The sequence below is a fragment of the Sinocyclocheilus anshuiensis genome, unplaced genomic scaffold (genome assembly GCF_001515605.1).
Source record: "Sinocyclocheilus anshuiensis isolate Anshui unplaced genomic scaffold, SAMN03320099.WGS_v1.1 scaffold1546, whole genome shotgun sequence".
Taxonomy (NCBI): domain Eukaryota; kingdom Metazoa; phylum Chordata; class Actinopteri; order Cypriniformes; family Cyprinidae; genus Sinocyclocheilus; species Sinocyclocheilus anshuiensis.
The window spans coordinates 366,887-381,349 of record NW_015547737.1 but is presented as its reverse complement, the minus strand read 5'-3'; the positions used below and the strand labels follow the sequence as shown (position 1 = coordinate 381,349).

The window sequence follows — 14,463 nt, the reverse complement described above, 5'->3', positions numbered from 1 at the left end:
ATAAACAATTATGAACAAAACAGCATCATGTATTTATGCATTGCTTAATACAAAGAGCCGAATCACACAGATTGCATTTGAAAACTTATGAGACGCAGTGAAAAGGAATAAACCTCCACAAATTTGTGACGTGTTTTCTAAAAGTTTAAACTGTTTTAACTTTGCATGGCTTTCTATACATCTCTTCTGTGAGACGCGAGTGCAGCAGTCTGTCCGTCTAAAAAGTGCACTGAATATGGCTTGGTTTCGGTTTTAACCCAATCAAGGTCTTCTCCGCATTGAGCTTCTATATTTCTCTAATATTTTGAATGAATAACGCAGCAGCGGCGCGTCTCGTGGGCTAGACTAACAAAACATTAAAATGCAACAACTTATATCATTATCACCGCATCTCGTGCGCCACTGATGACGCTCCCTGACGCACACCTAACATTCAAATGCAAAGGTTTATTTTAAATTCGACTAATATTCATTCTTTATTCACAATCTCCTCATCTCAGGCAGGCACAAGCACTCATTTCAGCATGTGTTCGTGTGTGCTGTCTGCGTCACTCATAGCACGTGCCTATATCGTGCACTATATCGAACATTTTTTCTATCGTTATCGAAGAAGGTGTACCGTCGATAAATAGCGATACCGTTTTAATCGCCCGCTACTCCATAGTAAGAGTAACAGTTAGCGAGGTCTAGGTTTGAATTTGTAACTTCTCGGAGAAAATCTGACAATCCAACAGTTTGGCCAGAAACAAATGTAAACTAAATTCAAACACTCAATATCGGCCACGGTGTCTAAGAATGTGAAACAAACAAGCATTACATTATGAATTTCACATATTTTAGAACGTAAAAATGCACTGATCTCAAAACATACATATTTGAGTATTTTTACAATACATGCTGCTTACGAGCTAAACTCACTCCAAAAGTTTGCCTGAAAGCTGTCAGCTCCAGCAATGCATTTCATGAAAATTACAGTCAGACTCCAAAGATTTAGGCCAGCTGTGAAATTAAGATGAAAATTATTATTTTTTTAATTGTTCAGGTAACATAGGACCCTATGATTTAAGCGATGCAGAAAATGTGGATGGAATCGCAAAGTCCATTCATAAAAATGGAATTTACTTCATAACAAAATCTTACAGAATTTGATTGTACACGTACCACTGTATTTGATAAATATGTATTAATTCATAAATCCAGAACAATTAAAGCAAACAGAGAATTTCTTAAATAGCTATAGTTTTTTGTAAAAATAAATAAATAATAGTAAAAAAAGTAACAAATTAAAGTTAAAGTTATATTCAATTGATTAGATACTGTTGATTATTAAAACATAATTATAACATTAAATAGAAATCCAGAAAAATGAAAACATATTTCATAGGGCCCTAAAAAATGTAAAAAAAAAAAAAAAATTGTTAAACTTCTAATTTTAATAAATAATTGTTAAATTGTGTAAGTTTCATGGTTTTGATTAATAATACATGCTTTTTGATTACTAAAATTTTATATAACTACGGTATTAAAACGAAATAAGTGAGTGAATGTACGGCGCTCTCTCCCACCTTCAATACCACGACTGAGGTGCCCTTGAGCAAGGCACCGAACACCCAACTGCTCCCCGGGCGCCGCAGCATAAATGGCTGCCCACTGCTCCGGGTGTGTGTTCATGGTGTGTGTGTGTTCACTGCTGTGTGTGTGCACTTTGGATGGGTTAAATGCAGAGAACTAATTCCAAGTATGGGTCACCATACTTGGCCACATGTCACGTCACTTTCACTTTTTTTTTTTCACTTTCAAATACAGAAAAATTAAAAGGCAACCAAGAATTTCTTTAAAAAAAAAATTTTTTTCTTTTGGAAAAGTATTGTAAACATTTATGTTAAACTATTCAAATTTCTATTAATTTAACTGATTAGACATTCTTTTTGATTATTACAATTTTATTATACCATTTAATTATACCATCCCAGAATTTGGGAAAAATAAAACAGAAATTGCATCTCTTAATTCAAACCTTTGGTAGCAATTAGCAAATCCATCGCTTTCAACAAATTTTCAAGACAATTACTGTCAGACTTAAGAAATATTTCAACTGTTCATCAAGAATTACAAGTTTGTTCATTGCATCACATCTAACCATGTGTACAGCATTAATTAAACGCCTCACGCTAAACAGCTTTGTGCCATTTTGTTACACTGTTAACACACAAACATGTTTTGCATTTACGCTCCATAAGAAACACATTTCTACTAGCCGCTGTACTTTTTGCAGTAACGCACATTAACCTTTTACGAGGACAAATGCAACAGAAAATGTGTGAGGACTTGTGCTATACGGCATAGTGTGTGTAGTGGGGCAAGTGAGTATAAAGGATTATTACGATGTTTTGCTACATCAAACGCTAAGCTCCTGATCCCCATTCCGTGTGAAACGCACAATACTATCAGCATTTGCTGCAAACGTGATCGCAACACAGCATTTTCCACAACGTCTTGAAAGCAGGGATGCAGCTGAGGAAGAAAAGCTGCAAAGAGCCAAAGAGACAAAAGCCAATATTGATGAGTTCCTCACTGAGCGGTTGTGTTTGGGTGAGAGCGTGCGAGATGAATATGGCCATTGCCCTGCAGCCGTGGCTGGAATCAGTCCACGCAGTCACCGCAGGGAGAGGAGCGGCCCAGCGGCTGCAGGGAAACACAGGTCACTTTAATGGGCTGTTTGTCTGTTCTGGAGACCACCGGCTCAGACTGACTGCTGCTGGGTAAGACCACGTCTACCCATAAACCCACACGCTCTGTCAGACTCTATGGCTCATCGGGAAGCAGCTTTGGGAAGCGTGTGTTTATCAGGGGTAAGTGAGGACTCTAGTGAACCCTGAGTCGAACAAAATCAAACAAAACCAAATATTCAAGTAGAAAAGAGTTCAATAAAACCAAACTGGTCCGAATAGAAAACTATAGCAGAGCCAAACTGACCAGAAAAAAAAAAAATCAAACCAAAAAAAAAGTAGACCCAAACTGACCAGAAAAGAATTAAACTAAACAAAATGGGGAGAACCAAACCAAACCCAATAGAATCAAATAGCAACAAACAAAATAAATAAATCAAATAGAATCCAACAGACATAAAAATAACTGGAATGAACCAAATAAATATCAAAAACATCAAATTAAAAACAAATAGAACCAAATGAAACCCAATTAAATAGAATAAGGAAGAATCAAATAGAACCGCAAAGTATTTGGATTATTTTCCAAAGTATCTAATAAACCAACTAGAATAGAATCCAAAAGAAACCAAATCAAACAGAAAGAACCAAATAGATCAAAACTGAATACATCAAAATAAAAAAAGAAACGCAAGAACAGAAAAGAAACAAAAAGAACAGAATTCGACATCAACAGAACAAACTCAAAGAGAATTGGAACACACCACATAGAAAAAAAGAACCAAATAGAACCCAATTGAACAGAATCCAAAAGAAACTGAATCAATTACAAACAAACAGAATTGAATTGAATGGAATCAAACAGAAGGAACCAAAAGAGCATTTTTTATGCAGAGAATTAAAAAACATTTTTTTTTTAATTACATCCAAAATAACTAAATAAATAAATATAATCAAACAGAAGTTTATCTTCAAGTGAAACTGTCAAATGTTATTAATTTTGCTGCACAATCCTCAAGCACAAACCTCCACTCCAAACTACTTCATAGCATAGAGGAGCCCTTCATAAACAATGTTCAATATTCAAGCGTTTGTGAATATTTTCGAGCGTGTACCTGCAGCATTAGACGGCAATGAAATATCAATTCATTACACCGAGACTGGCAGCTCAACTAATATTTCCACTATTTGTTTTTCCGTTAGACTTCCCTGGACACTAAACAGTTTTCGATTTTCAGACACACGGGAGCATGTTGGTTTTTCCATTCTGGAGATCCTTAACCCAAGCAAGGTGGACGCGTACAGAACCTGCAGATGCGGAGAAAGCAAACCCTAACCCTAAACCCAAGACTGGATGGACAAAACGGTGCATATTTGGATTTATATAGCAACAAAGCAGCGTCTGCTACACAACAAACGTCCAATTTGTAGAACATCTCTGCAATCCAATGTCAAGAAATGGCATTTCTGGCAGTTTCGCATGTGACGCCACCTTTTAAGCATCTTGCCAACTACGCAAGTCCGTTCAAATCTCTCATGGGCAGTTGGGCACTTGACAGACGGCTCAAAGTTTGCTGCTTTTAAATGTGTAACATGGCAAACGAAAAAGGGAGAAATGGACTAAGCAAAGCAAATAAATAAAGCTCGGCGAGTGTGCTTTACTATTAACAATAGATACTTTGTTTCCTTCGCCACTGTAGTAAACCACGGTTAATTTCTCGCCCTGGTTGGCTGCCAAGTGCAGTATGAGCCGTCGCCTCGGCGCTTGGCTCGCTGCAGTGTTTGGACACATTTCTGAAGTTTTCCTCTCACGTTGAAGCATCTGACACAATGAAAGACTAAAACGGTGGGAGAAAGATTGTGTCACGAAACGTTTCGTCTAAAATGATGCCAGCGAATGGGTGACGTATGGCTGAATGTAAAGATATACAAGGCTCCAAAAACACTGCATTCATCGCATCTGATTGGATAAACTCATTTAGTTGCATTTTAGATGTCTTAGTTTCAAAAAAATCTAATTTTTAATGAGCTCATATTTCTATACAAATCTGCACACACTGTAAAAAAAAAAAGTCGAAGTTGTGAATAAATTGATCAGAGTACAATCTCAGTTTTTCTACTGCAAAAATTCATGTTTAATTTCAAGTACTTGCTGTTTCTTTGTAATTATTTGTGAAATTTACTAGCAATTTCTGAGAGAAAACTTTTTTTTTTCACTTCCAATTTTTTTCAGTGCAGATATTTCCAACGGTTTTTTAGACTTGTTAAACATTAGAATCACTTTAAAGTTAACATGAAAACTAAATTTGATGACATTTAATAATACCAAAAAAACACTAAAACAGATCATTTTAAATACTACAAGTGAATTTAGGCATCATAGCATTATAAATGTAAAGTTTGACTCATTTATTTATGAATTAACACCATATAAGCAGCAATAGCTATTCATGTCAAAACAATTATGATTACAATATCATTTCAGTAGGCCTACATTGTTTACAATAACTTAATTTTATCTTAAAAACAATCAACATACAAAAAAATACATATATACACACTTAAAATAACAACAACGACAATTATACACTAAAAATGTTGCTACAATTAGTTATTTGTTGAGATTACTTACATATCCAACTTAACTAAAGTTAAGTAAACTTATCTTTTTAAGAAAAAACATTACTACTTTAATGTTGAATTTTAAGTTTAACTAATTGCAGCTATAATTTTTTAATCTATCAATTTAAGGCAAAGTTTGAAAAGGGTATATTCATTTTTTACATTTGCAAAGATTACATTTAACAGTGTTATTAAATTATTAGTGATTTTTAAGATTAAGTCGGCATTTAATGACGGCAAATGTAATCTAAATGTAAAAATAGAGGAAATTACCATGCACAATTTAAAAATAAAACATTGTTCAAAAACAGACATTTGATCAATTTCAAATGGCAGTATATCACATTTCCACATTTTTCAACATTGATAATAGTATGAAATGTAAAAAAAAAATGATTTCTGAAGGATCATGCGACACTGAAGCCTGGAGTATTGCTGCTGAAAATTCAGCTTCGCATCACAGAAACAAATTACATTATAAACTATATTAAAATAGAAATAGAAATATCACAATATTACAGCTTTTCCTGCATTTTTGATCAAATAAATGCAAACTTGGTAAGACCTCTCATTTCAAACATTAGAGAAAAAAAAAAAAAAATCACAATTTTTTTCTGTCACATTTATTTTGACCGTTAGTTTATCATTTTATGTTGACTGAAACTGTAGGTCAAAACTTATTGCGTATAATCAAAAAGCTACATAAAGAAAAAACTGAGCTTGCTAATTCAAGTTTACCGACCAAACATTATCTATGCATAACTGGACTGGTGGAAAACAAGCAGTCGATGAAGGTGAATGAGTTTGTGTTCACACTTATAAAGCGTCCAGGGCCGGATTATTGTAGCTGCTCATTGTTTGTACGCGTTATCCAGGCAGGATAGCTGCAAATACATGTTGTGTGAGGGGAAAAACAAAACGGTGAATGACAGCAAACTCTCTCACCTCCTCTTAAATGAGAAAAACTCCAGGGCGACGTGCTGCCTGACAGCAGCGCTCGGGCACCAGGCCATAAACTCACAAAGACACCCGCGCGCATGGCCTCGGGGGGGGAACGCTGCCCAGCGACGGGAATGTTCACTTTTGTAACGTGGTCTATGGAACTTGAGGCAGAATGGAACTAAAAGTAAAGCAAATAACCTCTGATTTCTCATTTCACGCCTCTACGAGGAGTAAAACAGGTGGAGCGATCCAGTATAAAGACTCTAAACTCAATCCAGTTAAAGAGTTAAAGAGGAACCTACGCTTCCACACGAGATTACGAGAATAACAAAGACTTGGACGGTGTCCTGCTAGAGCGTGATCTAATTCTTCATCTTCAGCAACGTCTCCTAATGCGGTCAGGCTCAAGGCAATGAGATTTCAAGCTGAGAGCAGAGCATAATACGACTGTCATTTCATGACAGGATCTGAGTTCCACTCTTCTGAAGCCTTTAAATGTTCAAAGATCAAACAAAAACAAATCAAACCAAACACTCTCAATTACTTCTCACTCTTAAACTTCTTACTAAATGCCTCCAAAACCAAAGATGTTATTGAAGGCAAAATTAAACAGCTGCAACCTTTTCCATAACATGCCATATTTCTGAGTGAAAACGCCGAGATATGAGGAAAAATTTTAACAACTTAAAAAAAGTTACAAATTTTTACAACGACAATTTCTTAAGCATAATGTGCACCAATTAATCATTTATAATAAGTCCAAAACATTAAAAAAGTAAACGCTAAATTCTGAATTCATCTCGACATAAATGCAATGTCTATAATTTCATAAAGTCTGCGTTTATCAAATACAAACTTCTTTAGGAAACTAAATATAGTACTTACTCTTAATGAATGCTAACTTTCTTTGTTACACAGTTGAGAAATTGTACAGTCTGCTGTGTCAGTTATTATTTGTGATAATGACTGTACATTACCCATTAGATAAAATCTATCTGTAATTCGTAATTAATTGTCACTTTTTAATTAAACAGAAAAATCTGTAAAAAAAATAAAAGATTAGAGACAGTAAACTAAAGTATGGCAATAAACTTCAGGACCTTTTTTGCTTACAATTTTAAAAACAATATAAAAACAGAAGCTTCTTTACACTTCTCTGTGAAATTAATTTCTCCACAACTGGATTTGATAATCAGATCAGATAACGAAAATGAAAGCTGTGCGTTTGTAAGAAACAAATTCATCATTAAGGCCTTTTAACTTTAAACTGCCGCTTCTGGCCAAAATATGAGTCCATAATCCATAATAACAGACTAATAATGGACTTTTAAATGGTGATCTGTGCATATTTCTCTCCTGATTCAGACAATATTATGTATTATGGACTCATATTTTAGCCAGAAGCAACGGTTTAAGTTAAAAACGTATTAATGATGGATTTGTTTCTTACAAACATGCAACTTTTCTTTCACTGCAGAGGATCCATTGGTGAACAAGTGATGGAATGCTACATTTCACCAAATCTGATGAAGAAACAAACTCCTCTACATCTTGAATAGCCTGAGGGTGAGTAATTTTCAGCTAATTTTCATTTTGGTGAACTTTGGTAATTCCTTTAAAGCTTGTTTTCATTCATTGCTTCAGAATCTTTTCCTCCTGAGCTATCTGATAGTATTTACTCGCAGTGAGCGAGGCAAGATAATCCTTATTTCATTTACCCACAAAGTAAAACAAATTAATGTCACCCCCTTAACCTTGTTGAAAGGTTTATTGGCAGAATAAAGATGAGTATCACTCAAATGTATGGGTCTGTAAATGAGGGAACAGCCATGTGTTTCAATACACACAAGATATGCCGTTCAGTACAAAAAAAACAAGCCTGTCTTCACCTATTTAATTATTTTATATTACACATCCTCTAAAAACAGCACTAGTAGTGCTAACCACTGATGAAAAACAAAGGTTCCTGCGGCTCAACTTTCAAAATAATATAATTTAGCTTTAATATTTAACCCATTTATATTTCAGTTCCTTATTTATGACTGTTTGAGAGGCAACATGAAATTAATATTGACTTTCATTTCCTAAAAGCACAGTTCACTCAAAATGAAAATTTGCTGAAAATTTAGGGAGCTTTCACACTTTTCACACTCAATTGCCTGGTCCGAACCTCAGTTCGATTGGGTCCTCTGCTGTGAATGGGTGCCGTCAGGGAACATTAAGCCATTTTTAACTTTAGTAATTGCTTTAGAAGATTGCATTGCTAGTTGACTAACGCAAACAAATGAAACCTTATTTTTAAGTGCTACCCAATGGTTTATTCCAATTATTATTAAAGGAATCGTTTACCTTCAGTTGCTGGTCCCCATTGACTGGAAAAAATAAACACTATGCATGTCAATGGGGACCAGCAACTGAAGGTGAACTATCCCTTTAATAGATGCAACAAGTAAATGTTACCGCAGTTTTATAAAAGCAATAAGCCTCAAAATTAAGACACACAACTTCAATTTTGATATCTCCCTTGGGATCTGATTAATAATTAAGGTAAAAAACAACCCGGTTACAGCCATACAACAGTTCTCAAAATACATGCAAGCCATCAGGTAGCATAACAGGGCTGCCAAAATTCTCTATAGCCCACAAATGCTGGAGACAAGCTGTCTTTTCTCTCTCGCATAAGTGCTGAAAAGACCCCGACTCAATGCTGATCCCCACATTACTAGCATGGTTTGACAGAGACATTATGGCATGAGATCACTGACAGATAAAGCCAGATGGATACAAACAGCAACTGGGTCATCACATCAGATTTTTCAGGCGTGTTGTAAGAGGCATCAACCTCATTTGTGGCCCACAACCTGACATGGAGAACAGTGTCAATAAAAGAAACAAGCCACCATGAATCTTTAGTCAATGAATATTGAGTAGAGGCCTGACTATGTTAAGACTGAACAAGTCAACAGGTCAGCAGAATACATCAATGTGGAAATTACAGCCGCTGAGAGGTGGAATAAGGGCAGGTTGCTCGGTTCATGCCCTGGAACATCTTATTCTTGACAGGGTAAAGCGAGGATGTAGAGTTAAAACTGACGTGTTTGCAACAAGATCACAAACAGAAAGAGTGGTTTAAAACAGTCTAATCTACATCATAAAACCTTCCTTTTCCTTGATTTCTCAGCAATTTAAAACTCAATTTGAAGTTATATAACGAGTATCAAAAAGGTTGTTGCTTATCTTTCATAAATAAAGCTATATTTAACTTTATATATTTAGACATAAAAAGTATTTAACTTTATCTTTTTGTAAAAATGTATAATACATTTGTTGCGAAATGTGTATGAAAAAGCGATTAAACAAATAAAAAAATGTGATTAAAGGCACGTTCATGTGATAAATATATTAGCTTCTACACCAGCGCAAAATAATGTTCTGTTTATTCGAAGCATGCGCTGCAGTTTTGATGTCTGTCGCTTTAAATTCTCGAGCTCTTTAAAGCAGGATGGATTCTCATTGGCTGTCAATGTTTATCGTTAATCAGCTGGAAAACATCATTCTGAAAGTGATTCCAATGATATTGTTTCTCTGTCGTTATTGTTACAGTTGTGATGTGGACTGTGCTGTTTGTTTAAAATAAGAACACTTTTTTAAACCTGTATCTTCATCGTTATAGTTCTTTGTGTGAACTTGTGTTGCTTTTTAACATTTTTTAAAAGCAAAAAGCGATTGAGTGTTGCTTTGCAAGTTTTTTTTATTTTTTTTTTATAAAAAGCAACTTCTAAAACTTACAAAGAAAAGTTTACAAAAGAAAGCGATGTTTACTTTGCACTTTCACAAAAACGTTTTGCAAGTTCTCAAGCTCTTAAAAGCAGGATGGATTCAGATTGGCTGTCAATGTTTTTATCGTTCATCAGGTGGACAAAAACGTTGTCAAAGTGATTCCAATGATTTCACCACTATGTGCCGTTATAGTTATAGTTGTGGTTTTCTTTTAAATTCAGAGAACTATATCGTTAAAGTTACCATCCTTAGTGTGAAAGAGCATTAAGCGTTGTTTTTCCGCAAATTTTCTTTTTGCAATTAAGGGGTTTTTTTTCACGAAAAAGAAACAAAACATGCAAAACGTTTTTCCGAAAGAAACAGCGGCGGTTTCTTTCGCAAAAATGTTTTTTTTTGTTGATGTTGCTGTTTATCTTTTATTAAACAACTTTCATTAAAACAAGCACCACTTTTTTTTATGAAAAAAAGCAACATCTGTGCATTATTTTATATAAAATGATTTACGCAATTTCTATTACTTTTGAAGTATTTTTAATACAAGCATTGTAATAACTAATTTAAAATAAAAAATAATGCATTTTATGCATGTATTTAAAGTTTCAAAGTTCCTATATGTGAACATGAAAAAAAGTTTTGAAGTAAGAACCTCTTTAGATTTGTAACAAACATCTCTGATCTTATTGTGTGCAAATCATCACTGCATATTATGTTTAATTTTATCATTGGTCATCAAAACAACTTCATCTGAAATTACATTTCCACTGAAAAATATTTCAGATTCAGAATTCTGATTGGATGAGCCACATTCGAAGTCACTGTAAAATTGCTTTTAACATTTTTAATAAACACACACATTTTATAAAGTAATTTTTTAAAAATGGACACATTTTATGCATGCATTTAAAAAAAAAAACTCTTGTATGTGAATGCATGACAAATCGGTTTTGGAGTAAGAACTTCCGAGAAAATGGCCAGACACACCAACGAACAGAAGCCTGCGAAAATGCTCCGGTTTCCCGGGAAAAGCCCACCCTGGAGATTCACAGAGCTGAACATAGAGCTCACATGCAACATGGCAAATGTTCAGATACATGACCTGGAAGACAAGAGGTCAGCAGGCAGCAGACGCCGAAATGAGTCCCGAAAGCCTCAACGGCAAGAGCACCTACAGGGTGGGCCGCTTCAAAGACATTCCACACCCTTGGAATTCTGGAAGACATACCAAGGCAAACTACAGAGTGTCAGAAGATCCCAAACAGGTCCATGGAGTCAGTGAGGCCAACGGTAATGTTAAAACTATTCCAGCGTATTTTAATATTCTAATATTTTTTTAGTACAACCATAGATGTCTTCCAAAAGAGTAACGGCTACAAAAGATTTGGAAGCTCAGATTTGGAACCAATCTTGGGAAAACTGTTTCAAATAGAGCAAAAAAAAAATTTTTAATTGCTCATTTTGCCAAGTTTCTTTCTTTACATGAAAAACAAACAGATTGCATGGACATTTATCATGTTTCTGACAGAAAAATCACACCACCTGCAAAAACCTGATATTTTCCAGTCTATAGTTCAAATGGCTCACTGGGATGCAATGGTTACCTATAATAAGGAAGATCTATTTATCTCCAGTCCAGACCATTATTTATAACACCGTGTTACTATTGCAGGCATCAGTCCAGCACTTTCTTGAGACGGCAGCTCTAAAAAACATTAACAGCCCACTATTCTAAGTGTGCCCATAAAAGTGCCTATCCTAAATTTAAAATGATGTTCAGAAATGGAAAAGCTAAAGGGGTTTAGATACAGTAGCTATAAATTTCACAGTAATAAAGGATCTAAATGCGTGTAGAAGCTTCTCCATTTAACATATGAATGAATAAAACTTTGCAACACTTAATAATAACTTATATATAACAATAACTATTATGAATAGTTATATAACAATAACTATTATGAATATTCATATTTTAAAGCATATTGATTGTTATCACTGTTCTGTTAAGTATAGTATCATGTTTGATATAATTAATAAGAAAGAGTAATTCATATTAATTATCATCGCTATACAGAATGAAACGTTATTATAAAATGTTAGGCCTACACGAAAGGCAACATTCTTTTCCTTCTCATTTGGGAATTTCATAATTGATATCACACCGCAGTCGACCTGGATACATCGATAGAAAGGGACCCAATGTAGGCTAATCCCGCACACTTATGGGATCTGGGATTCTTCTTAGGGCCTCGACTTGTTTACACACTTCCAAACCGAACGCGTCGTGAAGAGCGTATCCCGCCGAGTCCAGTCACGAGCGCTAATCTGGCCTTTTGGGCTGAACGCGCAGAACGCCAGGCCTAAGGAACGGCCCATTTTGAGAGGAAGCGGGGGGGATACGATTTATAAAAACATACGTTTAACTATAATAATAAGATTTCATAAAACAAATGAGCTAAATGGCACGTTTAGGAAACATATGACACATAAAATGGTTTCAAAAGGATTAAATTTCAACACGCAAGTCATTTTAAAACAATCAAATCCGTGCGCCATCCCTCGCCAACACATGTAGGAGCTGCCCGAAGTCTACATGGAGTGAATTCCACAAGTCCCCCTCAGTTGTAAACTACAGTACGCACACATAACACAATAACACATAAATATTTGTGCATTAAAGCGAGTTAGAGCGTGTCGTGACTTACTTTCTCCATGTAGCGATCCGCAGAGGCACACGATGTAGGCGAAAGTGACCAAAACAACCACAGATGTGTCCAGCCGCATTATGCTTCGCGACACGTTTTAGTTTTCTTGGAAAATTAAATCCACCTCTGGTGTGTCCAAAAAACGGTCGTCGAGCAATAAAAGAAAATAAAACCTTGATTAGCTTATATCCAGGCCAAAAAAAAGCCAGGGACAATTTAAATGAGACCCCCCAAGAAGGGGACCCAGGGGTCCAGCGTGCTTCAGTTAAAGATAATGTTCAGTTTAAGTAGTTGCTGCCTACGCAGCATTAGAGAAATCAGCATTAAATAAAATGATCCTGCACCCTAGTGAAAAATAAAAGAATAAAAATCATTTTGAACGACTTTTCGGATTCATCTCTGCTTTCAGTAGATCAAGCATGAAAAACGTCCATGCATTTGTTCCATGGAATCAATCCCACACTTCTAGGAATGAGGTACCCTTAAGGGTACAGTACATTGCAACTTTTTCATACCCGTGTTTTAACTTGAAAATTCACGTAATGTTAACAATAAAAATAGTAGTACTAATATGGTACTCCAGGTTGCTTTAAAAACAAAAATATCTCAAATGTTCACAGAAAAGCTTCCCAATAGTCAAAAATTCCAATATGCCTGATTTGAACGTCTCTAAGGGAACAAAGCAACAAATAAGCGTTATTCCACAGGTCGTTTCATGCACTGCCAAATGTTCCTATCAGAAAAATGGGCATCTCCTCATCTCCATATACACACAAAAAATGATTTGTTTGCTATTCTACGGTCAAAAAAAGCCACCGTCTTCTAATATTAAACATCCACACACGTTTGTGTAAATTCAAAGCGTTCGGAGCCCCATAAAAATCTGGATATTCCCCTAAAGCCTTTGCTTCCAGAAGCACAATGCTCCCGAAGTGTGTCACGGCCGCGTTGCGTTTTAATCTTCCACGTTAATCAACAGACCAGCGTCAAACGCGTGTTCGGCCTGCCCATAAAACCACTCAGTTCCGTCCACAAGACTGTGCGGTTTCGATGAACTCATTGGCGTGGGAATGGGCTGAAGGTGGGAAAAAACTTCTCTCGTGTTGTCGGCGGTATGGTTTCCCCCTCTCGTCTCTCCCTGTGTACCTCCACCAGTAAACAAGTACTGCCAGTCAGCTGGGGTAGAGCAGCGGTGGAGCCGGAGACACGGTGCGGATCGGGGCTGCTGGAATGGAGTCAGGCGTGGAGACTGTAACGCCCACATAAAGAGACAGCAAGAGTCATGAATTAAATATATTGACGCCTTTCCATTGTATTTAAGGGTTAATGTTAAAAGTGAGAATTTTAGTGCTTGGAATATGATTCCATGCACTAGTTTACATTTAAAATTATAAATTGTAATTAATTGTAAATATTTAGTATTTCTAATTATATTAATTTAATTATAAATTAAAATGTAGCCTATGTATTTATTGTTAGTTGACCAATAACACGGGCAACCTTTTAAAGATTTTTTTTTGTTCAAACGAATATTATATTATATTATGTTATATTATATCCATTATATTTAAGGTTAATATTAAAACTGTAAATTAGAATCCATGCAATATTTTACATTTTACAAAATTATATACTTTAAATTATTGTAATTATTTAGCATTTTTAATTACATTTAATTATAAATCGAAATAAATATATCTAATATTAGTTAATAAATGATATGGACAAATTTCTAATGATTTAAAAAAAAA

The 14,463-nt window shown here is 35.3% G+C and overlaps 1 protein-coding gene across 1 annotated transcript in view; it reads right to left on the bottom strand.

The window, feature by feature from the left end:
• Positions 1-13,860, bottom strand: part of LOC107704428 (insulin receptor-like) — a 76,670-nt gene extending 62,810 nt beyond the window's left edge. The window contains exon 1 of the mRNA XM_016507352.1: positions 12,713-13,860. Within this exon, the coding sequence (XP_016362838.1) occupies positions 12,713-12,791 (79 nt within the window). The 5' untranslated portion in view covers positions 12,792-13,860. The remainder of the gene's footprint in view (positions 1-12,712) is intronic.
• Positions 13,861-14,463: the final 603 nt, after the last annotated feature.